The sequence below is a fragment of the Colossoma macropomum genome, unplaced genomic scaffold, assembly GCF_904425465.1.
Source record: "Colossoma macropomum unplaced genomic scaffold, Colossoma_macropomum, whole genome shotgun sequence".
Lineage (NCBI taxonomy): Eukaryota > Metazoa > Chordata > Actinopteri > Characiformes > Serrasalmidae > Colossoma > Colossoma macropomum.
Genome location: NW_023494791.1, coordinates 237,117 through 252,486, shown reverse-complemented (window position 1 = coordinate 252,486; position 15,370 = coordinate 237,117). Strand labels below are relative to the sequence as shown.

The 15,370-nt window shown below is 40.7% G+C and overlaps 1 protein-coding gene across 1 annotated transcript in view; it reads left to right on the top strand.

The window, feature by feature from the left end:
• Nucleotides 1–13,827, top strand: part of LOC118810021 (zinc finger protein 208-like) — a 41,549-nt gene extending 27,722 nt beyond the window's left edge. Inside the window, exons 7-10 of the mRNA XM_036573539.1 lie at nt 762–1,007; nt 2,047–2,222; nt 6,138–7,317; nt 12,433–13,827. Of these exons, the coding sequence (XP_036429432.1) occupies nt 762–1,007; nt 2,047–2,222; nt 6,138–7,317; nt 12,433–13,474 (2,644 nt within the window). The 3' untranslated portion in view covers nt 13,475–13,827. The remainder of the gene's footprint in view (nt 1–761; nt 1,008–2,046; nt 2,223–6,137; nt 7,318–12,432) is intronic.
• Nucleotides 13,828–15,370: the final 1,543 nt, after the last annotated feature.

Genomic DNA, 15,370 nt, shown 5'->3' with positions numbered 1-15,370 from the left:
CCTCCTAACACTGAAATCTCTAAACGACCCTATACTGCCAATAGAAATCTCTGAACAGCATTTTACTCTTGTTTGGGCCAATGGGATAAAATCTAATTTTAATCTTAGTTTAAAATTGTGTAATATAAATTGGATTTGTATTTCTAAGTAGTATATATGCTGTCATGTATTATGATTTCATATTTTCACTTCAGCTTTACAGTAAAGTGAAAGCTTTGTCCTGATGTCACAAAACATTGAATACCATGGTGATTGTGGGTCAAAAGGAGGCGCCACTTACAAATGTGAGGCTTAATTGTAAAAAAAACAAGCTTGGACCTAATAATCACTTGTGGCCTTATCTGTTTATAATTGCTTGTAATAAAGGCAATTGTTGGTAATTAATAAGAAAAATATTGATACTGGCTGCGAGTAAATGAGTTCAGTATGAACACATTGGACGGATGTGTTCAAACTGTTCAGTGAGCCACTGAAACAAGATGGCACTACTTTACAAAAATAAAGCTGAAATTAATACTTTTAACTGTTTTAGTTTTAAGTTTTTTAGTTTTGAAGTGTTTGTAATGTAAGTGCTGAGGAGCTTAACACAAACCTGCTGGTTTAATAATGATAAATGACTTCATCATTAGATTTTTGTTTATTGATCAAATGTGTGATGGCATTGCTTTAATATATGATCTAACTTTATTAGGTATTATGCCTAATAAAACTGTCCTCGCTCCCTTTCTCTTCACCCTCTACACTGCGGACTTCAAGTACAGCTCTGCCAGTTGTCACCTGCAAAAGTTCTCTGACGACTCTGCTATCGTCTGCCTCATCACAGACGGAGATGACAGGGAGTACAGAGAACTGACGCAGGACTTTGTGGAATGGTGCCAGAGGAACTGCCTGCAGATCAACGCAGGAAAAACCAAGGAGCTGGTGGTGGACTTCCGCAAGTCCAAACATTCTCCTCCAGTGCCTGTGAACATCCAGGGAATGGACATTGAGATTGTGAAGTCCTATAAGTACCTGGGTGTTCACCTCAACAACAAGCTGGACTGGACTGACAACACAGCTGCCCTCTACAGGAAAGGCCAGAGCAGGCTACATCTCCTGAGGAGACTCAGGTCCTTTGGCGTGCAGGGGGCACTTCTCAGGACCTTCTTCGACGCTGTGGTGGCATCAGCCATTTTTTATGGAGTGGTGTGCTGGGGTAGCAGCATCTCCATTGCTGACAGGAAGAGACTGAATAAGATCATCAGGAAGTCCAGCTCTGTCCTGGGATGTCCTCTTGACCCAGTGGAGGTGGTGGGGGACAGGAGAATGAGGACTAAGCTAACAAACATGCTGAAGAACCTGTCCCACCCCATGCACCGCTCTCTGACAGCACTGGTCCTTCCTCCCAGCCGCTGTCAGACTCTATAACAGTCACGGCACTCAGTAGACAGTAGTTTACAATTACTTTCCATGTGCAAAAACTCTCAACATCACTGCCACAGCACTTTACTGTGTGCAATATCTCAATCCACCATGCGTAGTATATTCACTGCGGATCACTGTCAACATGTTTACCACCATTATGTGCAATTATGTCAAGTGCAATATTTCTCCATTTATTACTGTTTATTTATTTGCTATTTTATTCACTGTGCAATACTCACTACAATACATACATTTCTACATTTCTAAATTTAAATTTAATACTTTGTATATTTTTCTTGTAATTTTTGTACATATACATATATCTTTATATTTTTATTGTTTATTCTATTTTATATATTGTTTGTATATTTCCTGCTGCTCTGTCTTCTGTGCTGCTGTAACACCGCAAATTTCCCCGTTGTGGGATTAATAAAGGATTATCTTATCTTATCTTATCTTATTAGTATCTACATATCTGTCAGGGTCTATTAAAATATATAAACGAAATAAAAGAACAAAATTATTTTAGTTCAATAAGCACGCACATACATTATATTATCACCATAGGGAAAACAGTCACCTCCCAACCCCCTCCCAACCACACCCATAGCAAGACACCTGTGGCCTATAAATAACACCCAGGTCGGAGTTCCGGTGTGAGTCCCCCTGCAGCCCAAGTGGGGGCGCTACATCTTCATCTGTGGTTCTACAAAGACAAAACGGTGGAGCAGGAGAAGAAGATCCCGTTGTGATCAGCGGTCCACGCCTCCGCCGGTGTGCAGGGCTGCAGGGGGCGGAGAGGAAGACGCTGCTCTGTGGTAAGTAGGGGCTCTAACACTTTTTCACACTCTTTACTCTGTGTTTAACTGATCTTCAGAGAATCAGGAGCTGCTCTGCTGTAGTTCAGATGTTTTAAACAGTGTTTCAGTCTTTAGTCTGGATACAGTCAGGCTGTCTTTGCGTTCCTCAGTTCTGTCTGTCTATGTTAGAACCTGGCAGAACACAGAAGCTGGTTCTTCTGAATGAAAATGTGTTCATGCATTTGTGACCAACTTCCTGCAAAGTGAGGGAGATTTTGTGATAAAGATTTTTCAAAGTTTGTTTAGTAATAGATGACTTTAATCATAACTACTCATATTGTGCTGTTTGGCTCTAACTGTGTATGGGCAGCTCTTACTGTGTGTGTGTGGCCTTGAGTTTGGGGCAAGGAGCTGTGTTGGTGAACCGTTTCATGTTGGTGAACTGTTTGTACCATAAAAGCATTAAAATGTCTTTGAAGAGGAAAAACAAACACAGCGCAGAAATTTAAATGAAAACCTAAAGTAAATGAAGCACAAAGGCCTAGACCTGAGTGCAGCCTTGGCCTCTAATTGTTTTAAAAAATAAACATTACTTCTTGGCTTGGAAATAAGGGTGTTTAGGGTGACCATGACATTTGGAGATAATGGTGTGCAAATCAAAAGGTTTAAAATATTTGGGAGAGGCAAGGATAAGCCAGGTGATGATCCCTCCTCGCCCAAAAAAAAGAGTATAAAAGCTGTGTTTTTTGCGGGTTGGTCAGTTGCTGCTGGGCCATCTCAAGATTAACGTTAATAAAAAACTGTGCCCTTTCCTGCCAGTTTTATTTTCATTTTTGAGTTTGGAACAAAGCTGCCTTTTTTTCACGACATGGCCTCGCTCTTCTGAATGAAGACACAGCTGTTCCTGGAGATCCAATTTCCTGCAGAGTCTAGTTTCCACCAAATGGTGCCACACCTGCTTCAGCTTACTAACTTTTTCAGAAGGTCTTGATTGGCTGGACCAGGTGAGTTAGTGTTGGCTAAGGGAAAGGTCAGAACTAAACTCTATGGAAAAGCAGATTTCCAGGAGGAAGGTTGGCGACCACTGGATTTATGGTGTTTGCATGGTCACCAGATCAGGCAGAACTGAGGGGAAACAGAAGAGAAAGTAAGTTTCATTCAGATATTTCTCATGTTTCTTATCGAATCTTATAGAAATGATTGGGAAGATCTTCGCTTCTCGAAAAGGTGGATGTAGAACATGTCGGCTAGCAGTGAAGCTGTTTTTGTTCACACTTGGCCGAATCTTCTCGCACTGATATTTAGGGTGGTCATAATGTTTTTGTTGTTGGGTTTGACCAACAGAACACTGGAGTTTTATTTAGGATTTACTTGATGTGACCTGGAAAACTGTTACATAATTCATGTTGTCCTCTAGTGGAGTTAGCCTTCGTGTGAACTGCACTAAAGGGTCATGCAAAGGCTTCTCCTGTGAGTCTTTCCTGGGCTTTTGTCTTCTAATCATCAAGTCTTTCATTTCCTAATGGCTGGTTTTTAGAGCAGGATGGAGAACCTGAGAGCTACGTTTGGGTAGTGGGGGTTGGTGGGGTTGGTGGGGTGAGTAAATTCAGAGGTGATAACAGAACCTCCAGCAGGTTTCTATGGATGATGATTGAAGGTGTTCCAGAAGGTGAGAGCAGAGCTGTTCAGGATCCTGATGGTCTGCTGGTAGAAACTGATGGTTCTTAATCTCTCACTCACCCTCCAACATGGTGGGGGTAGATATGAAGAGGTGACTGAGTGTAGTTGAATAGTTGTGATGTAGTTCTGTGCTATGAGAAAAAGAAAAATATGCATGTAAGTTAATCTATAGTTTTACTGATACATTTTCTATAAAAATTGGTAATTTGGTAATTGGTGTGATTAGAGGCATTAAATTGTCAGGATGCCGAATGCTTTATATGTTGGTATTACAGTACAAAACCAAACATCATGCTGCTGTAGATTTTTTAGCAAAATACTTCAATAGAGAAAGATGTGGTGGTAATTATTCAGGAATAATTATGCAGGAATTATAAGGATTATTTGTAATTGTTGTGGTATAAGTCAACAAATGATCGTATTACCATAAATACATAAAGACAATAATTGTGTTTGTAACTGGAAAGGCAGGATGGTACTTATTTTTTGTCATTACTGGCTACAGCTCAAACATAACTATCCATTTCGGGGTTGATTATAGAATATATGGATAGAATTGTAAGTAGGGTGTGGCAGTTCCCACTTTATTCCTACCTTAAAAATGCCCCACATATACTGGTGTAACAAAAATAGTGTCACTGTCAGCTGGGAGTCTTGGAGCATAAACTCCTCTGTGAAACTATAACAGTTAAAAGCTGATGCTGAACAAAGTTGACCTTGTACAAACATTTATTCCACATTACTGTAGTTATGTTTCAGCCTACTGAAGTCAGTGTTGGACAGGTGTGTTTAGTAACTCAAATGGCCAGAAAGAATTTTTTTGTGATTATTATTTGGCTAATGTTACTACGAAAGGGGCTTTTCCACGCCACAAACACGACTGAGGGGTGTGAATGAGTGCAGCTAGGCTGTCTGAAGTTCGTAAAGGTATTTGTATGTGTTAGAAATGGTTGCTAGATTGTAAAACGTTGCTGAAACCCTTTAAAAGTGTTTTGAATCTGGCAGCATTTCTTGTTGTCTATAAGCAAGTTTAAACTGTTTTACACAGTGTGTTTGTTATACTGCTGAACATGATGAGGGAGATTTTTTAATAATAAAATGTAAAAGATCAGTTTGTTTAAGTAACAGATGAATTGAATCATAACTATTCATTCACTATTCAACTATTCAACTATCAAGTGCTGTATCAGAAGGTCCAAAATATTTAAGATGGACCAGAAGCGGCTGCGTGTTAACCCCTCCTTGCCCAGAAAAAAGGATAAAAAGTTTGGGTTTTTGTGGGTTGGTCAGTTGTTGTTGTTGTTGTTGTTGTTGTTGGGCCAACTCAAGATTAACATGTGTTGCTGGAAAGCCTTAATCTTCAATAAAATAATTTGTGCCTTTTCCTGCCAATCCTGGTGTTTTGAGTGTTATTTGAGTTCTGTGTCTGGAGCGAAGCTGCAGAGATATTTCTCCATGACGATTCTAGAAGAGATTGGTCTATAATCGGAGCAAGGGCAAGTTTATTCCACCAGCTCAGCTTAATTCTTGTATTCCACACATTTTACAGGATGGCGGGTTGAGCCGAGCCATACTTAAAGCTAAGGTTTTAACTCTCGCCGTCAGGAACGTGGGAGCTGGTGCATTTTTGGCTTTTGTGGGCAGTAATCAGGGTTTAAAATCGGATGTGCACGGCTTCAGGAAACCAGTAGGGGGAAACAAGTGAGAACAAGCGAAATTGAGAAGATTGAAATTAAGCCGTGCTGCTGCTTTCTGGATTAGCTGAAGGGCCTGATGGTCTACAAAGGAAGAGCAGCTAGAAGAGAGTGGCGAGAGTCTCAAAATTATAGGCACCCTATAAATAAACAGTTCAGTTCAGTGTTGCAGACCAGAAATGTAGGTTTGCCGCATGAGCAGAAAATGATAGTGGGCAGGATAACCAGACAGTCCTTGAAGGATATGACAGAATTGTGGTTAGGACCTGTATTTCCATGTTGTTCTTGCTGAGCTTTAGTTTCAGATTGTGGAATATCATCCAGACATGCTGAAATGAGCAGAAACCCAATCAGTTTAGTTAAGCTGCAGATTCATACATTAAACATTTAAGCAGGTTATTTTAGTGTGATGTAGTCATTTTGCTTTTCATACCTGAACAAAGAATGAGCAAAGAAGTTACTAAATGATGTTGATGTTGGTGAGTAATCCCAACAACTTTAACACTTCTTTATCTCTTTTTCAGGAAAATAATAGCTTCCTGCTGCAAGTCTTCCTGAGGTTTACTCAGCTACACACTTCAGATCTACCAAAAACACAAGAACAGGTTCCACCAAGAGGAATACAGACTTCTGAAATCAGGGCTGATTAAATGTGAGAATAAGGTTTCCAGAAGAAGCTCCAGTACTCGGCAGACAAGCTCTGGTCCTGTATGTGGTAACACATCTCGCAGGTTAATGGAGGAAAATACAGACAAAGAGACTCAACGGAGAAGTCTTCAAGTCCACCAGGTTGTCCACACGGCAAAGAAACCATATCACTGCACCACGTGTGGAAGGGGCTTTGCTCAACGCAGTCATCTCCAAAGACACCAACTACTCCACACTGAAGAGAAGCTGTATCCCTGCTCAGAGTGTGGGAAGAGTTTTCATCAGCTGAAAAGTCTCGAAGTCCACCAGTTTATTCACACAGGAGAGAAACCGTATCAGTGCTCAGAGTGTGGGAGGGGTTTTGCTCAAAGCGGTCATCTCCAAAGACACCAACTCGTTCACACAGGAGAGAAGCCGTATCGCTGCTCAGAGTGTGGGAAGAGTTTTACTCAAAAAAATAGTCTCCAAGTCCACCAGCGCATGCACACAGGAGAGAAACCGTTTAGCTGTTCAAAGTGTGGGAGGAGTTTTAAACAACTGGGTCATCTTAAAGTTCACCTGGGCGTTCACACCAAAGAGAAGCCGTATCACTGCTCAGAGTGTGACAAGAGTTTTGGAGCTCTTCAGACTCTAAGAAGCCACCAGCGCATTCACACAGAAGGGAAGCTGTACTGCGCAGAGTGTGGGAAGAGTTTTAATGAACGGAGTCACCTCCGACTACACCAGCGCATTCACACCGGAGAGAAGCCGTATCAGTGTTCAGACTGCGGGAAGAGTTTTAATCGAACCACTCATCTCCGTACACACCAGCGCGTTCACACTGGAATTAAACCGTATCCCTGTTCGGAGTGTGGAAAGAGTTTTAATCATCCAAGCAGCCTCAAAGTCCACCAGCGCATCCACTCAGGAGAGAAACCGTATCAGTGCCCAGAGTGTGGGAAGAGTTTTAATCAGCAGAGCATTCTTCACGCGCACCAGCGCAGTCACACTGGAGAGAAGCCGCATCACTGCTCAGACTGCGAGAAGAGCTTTAGGCTTTTGAGGTCTCTGAAGATGCACAAGTGCACTAACACGGCAAAAACCTGTGATGCGTGACGTTACGTCCCATGTTTGGTTTTCTCTTTCTGTACCTGGCTACATTTTCTCTGGTTGATGTTGCTGTATGACCGACATTCTGACTTCCCCGGAACGTGATTGGCTGTGTCAGTTGGTGCTGGCTATAAGTCTCTTTCTACTAGTCCATGGCGAGCGGTATTTGATTCAGCCTCGTGCTGCTCTGCTGCTCTGCTCCTCTGCCTGCCAGTTGCTAGACCAGTTTGATTGTATTTCACTGTGGCCAGTAATGATACCTTATATACCAATATATATATTATTCTGGCGGCTGAGCAGGCAGTCTCGCATGCTTTTGGTTAAACTAACCCTTAAGATATGTAACAATGAATCTGTCAAATTGAAAAATATAAATTACATAGCAGATATTTTTGACTGGGTGGTGCAGTGGCGCAGTGGGTAGCAAGGAGGGCCTGGGCTCGATTCCCCAGCTGGGCAACCAGGGTCCTTTCTGTGTAGAGTTTGTTTTCTCCGGTTTCCACTGTCCAAAGACATGCAGTCAGGCCAATTGGACTTGGTACATTGCTCCTAGGTGTGTGAGTGCATGTATATGTCTGTGTGTCTACCCTCTGATGGACTGGTGTCCTGTCCAGGGTGTATCCTGAAAAAATTTATTGTTTTTTAAAAAATACATACCCAGTTTGAATTTGAACTAATTAGGTTAATGTGCACCAGGTCAGGTCATCTCAGTAACATGATTGGGTATAAAAGAGCATCTCTGAGTCTTTCAGAAGTAAAGATGAGGAGGGGTTCACCACTCTGGGAAAGACTGTACGATCAAATAGTGTAACAATTCAAGAATAACGTTTCTCAGTGTAAAATAAAAACTTTTTCTTTTCATCATCTACGGTACATAATATCATTAAAAGATTCAGAGAATCTGGAGAAATCTCTGTATGTGAGGGACAAGGCCAAAAAGTAATAATGTCTGCGGTGTTCTGGCCTTCAGGTGGCACTGCATTAAAAACACTTACTAACGATTAACTAACGATAAAAAGATTTTAAAAAGATTGTGTAGCTGGAAAGTCTTAATCTTCAATAAAAGAAATTGTGCCTTTTCCTGCCAGTCCTGGAGTTTTGAGTGTTATTTGAGTTCTGTGTCTGGAGCGAAGCTGCAGAGAGAATTTTTCCATGACAGAACTCAGAGTTGCATGTGACATTAAGACAAATCAGGCGAGATGAGATAATGAGAGTGAGGTCTTCTCCCCGGAGCAGTATAGAAGTGTAATTTTCCTGTTTGTTAGTTTTTGAAGTTGTTGCCAACTCAAGATTAACGCTTGTCTGTTGCCTTTTAATCTTAAATAAAATAATCTTTGCCTTTTTTGCCAATCCTGGTGTTTGAGCTTTATTTCAGTTTTTGTACTGTCTGTTTTTGTGACAACAGGTCAATGTGGCAAAATCATTGCTTGTTGATCGTTAATAGCCACAGGTCTCACTGCAACAAATATGAGATTCTTCTGCCCCTTCAAGAGAAGAAAGCTTTGATGTTTAATGGTACATATGTGATCCCACCAGTAGAAAACAATTTACTGCAGATAGAAGTCTGTAAAGAGTATTTTATTCAGAGGAATCATGTCAAATTTGTGCCACTTGGCTTAAATATGTAATATATTCTTATTTAATATCCTTTTAAGATCTGAGAAGTTTGCTTTACCATTCTTCTCAATGCATTCATCAGTATCAGACTGTGGACACCTGTCGGCCGGTAATCTGCCTCTTTGCCTCCAAATGTGTAGATGTAATGTTTTATTGTTCACAGAAACTTTGTGCCTCTGAGGTTCTGCTGTAAGAGACGTTAGTGTCAGTTAATAGATCAGGAAAGCACATCCTGTCCTGCTCTAATATGATGATGGTCTCCGTCGGAGGTTTGGAGCCCAAATGGGAGACTTGGGGACTCTTTTTGGAGCAGGAGGACAAACTCGAACATCTCCGCTGCACTTCAGTCTCCTTAAACCCACAGACACTTAATCATTAGGGGCAATTTAAGGCACAGGCTTGCCTGGTCAGAAGCCTAGGGGCCCCTGATTATTTTAGGGCCTCTGATTGGCTGTTTTTCCCCTTTTATTTTATTTTTAACAGGCCTACCCAATCGATCGGAAAAATATTTATTTAGCTGACATTTTAAGATAATGAAATTTGATATGGTTTTTGTGAGTGCGGTCACTGTACAATGGTCAGTCCAATTCTTACATTCTCTGCTAAGCTGTGCCTTCCTTTCTTAGCTCCAATCACTGCACAGTAGCTGTTGTCATAGGTGCTAGAATGCAAATGTGGCACCATTTAAGGTGGAGCAGAAAATGTGAAAAAGAGCCTGGTGGATAAGACGCATCAGCTTCGTTTACGTTTGTGCAGTAATGAAAAGATGATGAATGGCAGCTCTGGAAGTCACTAAAACAAAGCTTTTGGACGCTGTGTGTATCTAGTCTCTTAGGGCTCACAAGCAGGTTAATGCGCTCCTGTTAATCATATGCATTTATTATGGTAAAAGGTAGTTTATAATGGAGTTTCTGCAACCAGTCTGTTCAACAGTCATGTTCAGCTGTCACTTTTGATAGTTGGTACATAAGACGTTCTGCATTACCACCATCAGCAGAATGAAGAAGGTCCACAACACTAAACATAATACATTTTTAATTTTAGAAATGTGTTCTTATACTCAAGTATGATGATAATCTTTTCTGTGGCCATCCTGGAACTGTGTTGACCACAGTATTCTATATAAACATAAACATGTTGGATGTTACATTAACTGAGATTGATCCTTCCTTATTTAGGCCTTGTTCAGACCGCCAGCCCAAATCTAATTAGCATATCCAGATTGTATCCAGATTGATTTTTGATTGTCACTTCATGTGTGTTGAGTATCAGAGTCCGTATTACAGAAACTTCTTAACTCTGGACTTTGATCTGTTTGGTCTCCATGACGACTTCAGTACGGACTGAATTTCGGATAGTCGTTATTCCAGAATAAGAGTTCCTAACTTCATAATCTGATCATTAAAATGGGATATATACAACCTCTCAATGTGAATTTCCCTGCAGCCCAGCTGGGGGCGCTAGTTCTACAGCTGTGGTTTTCCAAATACAATAAAGCGAAGAAGACGATCAGTTGCGATCAGCGGTCAACGCCTTCGCGCGCGTGCAGCGTTGTTGGGGGAGAGACTCAGGAGCTGCTCTGTTGTAAGTAGGGGCTCTAACACTTTTTCACACTCTTTACTCTGTGGTTTAACTGATCTTTAGAGAATCAGGAGCTGCTCTGGAGTTTGGGGCTGATGGTGGTGTTGATGGGTTCTGGTGAACATCTGGTAGATTAAGAGGTGATGATGGAAACTCCAGCAGGTTTCTGTGTTGGTGATTGAAGGTGTTCCAGAAGGTGAGAGCAGAGCTGTTCAGGATCCTGACGGTCTGGTGATGGAAACTGTACTGGAAGCTGATGGTCTTTAATCTCCCACTCATCCTCCAAACAGCATGAGTGTGAACAGACTGTGATGAGGGTGGATAGAATGGACATATTTTAGAGTATTGAACAGCAGACGGTATTTGAATAGTTGTCTATCAATTGAGATAAAAAAAAATATGTAAATTGATCTCTAAATCTTTAATAAATATTGATAATTTAATGAACATTAAAGTGTCGTCAGAAGAGCAGCTCTAGTCGTTCTGTCAGTGTGTCCAGAAATATCTGCATTGTCTACTTTTGGCAAAGAGAACACTGAGCCACATTCACCAGTATCTTCCTAAGTGTGTTCTTAAGTCTGTTCTTAGGTCTGTTGTGAAAGGTCCTAAGAAAAAGTCTGTCAGATTAATGACGTGTTCTAAAAGCGCAGAACTGTTCTCACCTTTGTGTTCTTGAGTGTGTGTAGATTCTGTTCTTACCTGAGAACAAACCCCACATAAGAGAACACTGAGTCAGAACTGCGTAAGTGGGTTTAAGAAGAGATTTCTGGGAAATCTGGCTCTACATACAAATGGTTAAGATTGGAATCTTGGTGTTTGATCTGCTTGTTGCAATACATATTTTGGCAAGTAAGTAGTTCTTTCTTTTATTTAGAATTTAAAAAAATACAGGAATAATTGCAACTTTTTTCATATTTAAATTTTTCACATTGCTAAATTTCCTTTGGGATCATTAAAGTATCTGTCTGTCTGTCTATCTATTTATCTATATATCTGCAAACCATCTCCAAATATTACCATGTTATACATAATATACATATGCACAAGCATCCTCTCCTCCAGAGCTTCAAAATGTTTACAGTTTTAAGTATAGACATTATAATATTATAGTATTGTGTTAATAATAATACTATATTAGTAGAAATGAAATGTATTGAAGTTAGCAGTTAGGCTAAGTGATTCACAATGTCCAAGACCTTTTTAGCTCCAACTCCAGGATAAATTACTCCAACTCCAACACTGCTAAGCTAATAAAACTGTTAAATGGTCACCATTGTTCATAAAATAATTTTGATCAATTCAGTTTTTTATTGAACGTTGTATTAATTATACTGTTGTAAGGATCTCATTGTTTTGGAAAAACTGGAGTAATTTTTATAAAAAACCTGAAATAAAGCTGAAAGTCTACACTTCAATCACATATTGGTTGCTTCATTTCAAATCCTGCGCAGTGATGTACTGAGGCAAAATTTAAAACCATGTCTCTGTCCAAATATGGTGAGGTTTTGTTTCAGGTGTTGTGCTACCATCCCTGGTGAGATGTTAGCCAAAATTCAATAATTTTAACTAAACTGCAGATTTGTACATTGAACATCTGTACAGGTCTTTGGGAGTAATGCAGCTTGTTTTGCATACCTGACCGTTCTGTGAGCAGTTCAGAAGGATTTTTCTTGGTCGTCCAGCTCTTCACTCACATTCCAGCAGTTTTCTTTGCTTCTGCTTCTGAAAGCTAAAACAGTGCATTTTTCTTTGCTTTTTAACAGCTGAATGTTGATGTTGGGGAATCCCAACCATTTTGTCACACTTGTATTTCTTTCTCTTTCAGAAAAACAATCGTCTACTGTTCCAAGTGTATTTCCTATAAAAGGAGGTCCAAACAAAAGTAATACATCAGACTTGTGAAATCAAGGCTGATTTAAAAGTGAAAATAAGGTTTCCAGAAGAAGCTCCAGTACTTGGCAGACGTCCTTTGGTACACTATGTGATAACACATCTCTCAGACTAATGGAGGAAACTACAGACAAAGAGAGAACTCACTATTGCCTGGACTGTGGGAAGAGCTTTCCTCATTGGAATAATCTCCAACGACACAAACTCGTTCACACAGGAGAGAAGCCGTATCAGTGCTCAAAGTGTGGGAGGGGTTTTGCTCAAAGCGGTCATCTCCAAAGACACCAACTCGTTCACACAGGAGAGAAGCCGTATCAGTGCTCAAAGTGTGGGAAGAGTTTTACTCAAAAAAATAGTCTCCAAGTCCACCAGCGCATCCACACTGGAGAGAAACCGTTTAGCTGTTCAGAGTGTGGGAAGGGTTTTAATCGACAGAGTCATCTCCAAGCACACCAGCACGTTCACACAGGAGAGAAGCAGTGTCACTGTTCAGAGTGTGGAAAGAGTTTTGGAGACATTGGTACTCTAAAAAAACACCAGCGCATTCACACAGGAGAGAAACTGCATTACTGCTCAGACTGTGGAATAAGTTTTAGGCAACAAGGTCATCTCCAACTACACCAGCGCATTCACACCGGAGAGAAGCCGTATCAGTGTTCAGACTGCGGGAAGAGTTTTAGTCGAAATACTCATCTCCGGACACACCAGCGCGTTCACACTGGACTGAAGCCGTATCCCTGTTCAGAGTGTGGAAAGAGTTTTAATCATCCGAGTAGTCTCCAAGTACATCAACGCATTCACACTGGACTGAAGCCGTATCAGTGTTCAGAGTGTGGGAGGAGATTTACTCAACAGAGTGCTCTCAAATCACACCAGCACAGTCACACTGGAGTGAAACCGTATCACTGCTCAGAGTGTGGAAAAACATTTAATCATCCAAGCAGCCTCGAAGCACACGAACGCATCCATACGGGAGAGGAACCCTATCACTGCTCAGAGTGTGAGCGGAGCTTTAAGTATTTGAAGTCTATAAAGATGCACAAGTGCACCAAGAGGAAGGCAAAAACCTGAGATGCAGGAGTATCAAATTAGAAAACGTTCATTATATAATGGGGGTTACATAAACTAGTCAGCCAGTAAGTTGAGGACGGTGCCTAAAATACAGCGGTGATAAAAACTGCAGTGAAGACTTAACTGTGTGAAGTGCTTCAGTTCTGTCCTTCAGACTGACGGACTGTCTATAAATAAGGGTTCATTATTTGAAGCTGAGTCAAACCAATTAACCAAACAATAAAAATAAACGTTTCACGATTTGCATTAGGATTGACTGACTTCATTGAGTCAGTTAGGATTTAACCAATCAGGTAGCTAATTAGTTCAGTGGTGTAGTGCCAAAATCATCACTGTTATTAGCCACAGGTCACACTGCAATAAATATGAGTGTCTGTGAATTCTCAGATGATAAAACAGGCAGACAGATGTGTAGAAAAGAAAGGTTTAATCTTTAATTGTAAAATGCCTCCTAACACTGAAATCTCTAAACGACCCTATACTGCCAATAGAAATCTCTGGACAGCATTGTACTCTTGTTTGGGCCAATGGGATAAAATCTAATTTTAATCTTAGTTTAAAATGGTGTAATATAAATTGGATTTGTATTTCTAAGTAGTATATATGCTGTCATGTATTTTGATTTCATATTTTCACTTCAGTTTTACAGTAAAGTGAAAGCTTTGTCCTGATGTCTCAAAACATTGAATACCATTGTGATTGTGGGTCTAAAAAGGGGCGCCACTTACAAATGTGAGGCAATTGTTGGTAAGTAATAAGAAAAATATTGATACTGGCTGTAGGTTTGTTCTGTAGTTTGCTTTGGTTAAAGTATGTAATATGTTGTTTTGTAATATGCTGTCTGAGAGTTTTTTTCATTGTATTATCAGATGTACCAGACACCTGTCGTCCACTAATCTGCCATTTTGCCTCCAATTGTGTTGATGTAATATTTTATTATTCACAGAAACTTCGTGACTCTGAGGTTCTGCTGTAAGAGACTTTAGTGTCAGCTAATAGATCAGGAAAGCACATCCTGTCCTGCTCTAATATGATGATGGTCTCTGTAGGAGGTTTGGAGTTTGATCCCAAACGGGAGACCTGGGACTCTTTTTGAAGCAGGAGGACAGACTTGAACATCTCTGCTGTACTTCAGTCTCCTTAAACCCACAGAAGCAAACTACTAGCAGAGTCTAGGCCAGGGGTGTCCAGTCTAGGGGTCAGTTTTCATTCCAAACAAGCTGGATCACACCTGATTCCACACGTTAAACCAGTTGGTCTTCATCTTCAACAGCAGATCATGTGAGCTCCTGCTTTGTTGGAATGAAAACGCTGCATCCATACCAGCACTTTGTGGATAAGACTGGACGCCCTGATGTACAAGGTTATTTTCATTCCTGATGGACTACAGGAAGCCGTAGAGGAGAAGGTGAAACTGAACTGAGTCCAGGCTGGTGGTCTCCTCTGTGTGCTGTTTAGTCTGGTCTAAATCAACAGGTCAGACAGAGCTGTTGATTTAGAGCTTACATAACACTTTACATGAATAGCAGTTATAAAGAATCTTAAAATAAGTTTTAAAGACATTTAAAAGAAGCAATCCACATCTTACTAATCTTTACGTTTGGGTGAAACAAAGCTCACTTATGGCCTACTGTAGGTGCAAGTTGTGAAATACAGGTGGGCCTGGGGAGTCCAGGACCCCCTAATTAAAATCCAAATTCTGGGGTGTTCCTGAGAATAAACTTATTATGGTGTTATTCTGTCCATTAGGGGGAAAAGATGCCCAAATCCAGATTCAGTGAAGCTGATTGTTGATCTGCTTCCCCCACAATCAGCTTCTGTCTCTGGTGTTCTTAACTAACTAGAGCTGCAGCACTGCTCTGCCTCAGGGTGGTGCTGTAGCAGACCCAGTTCACC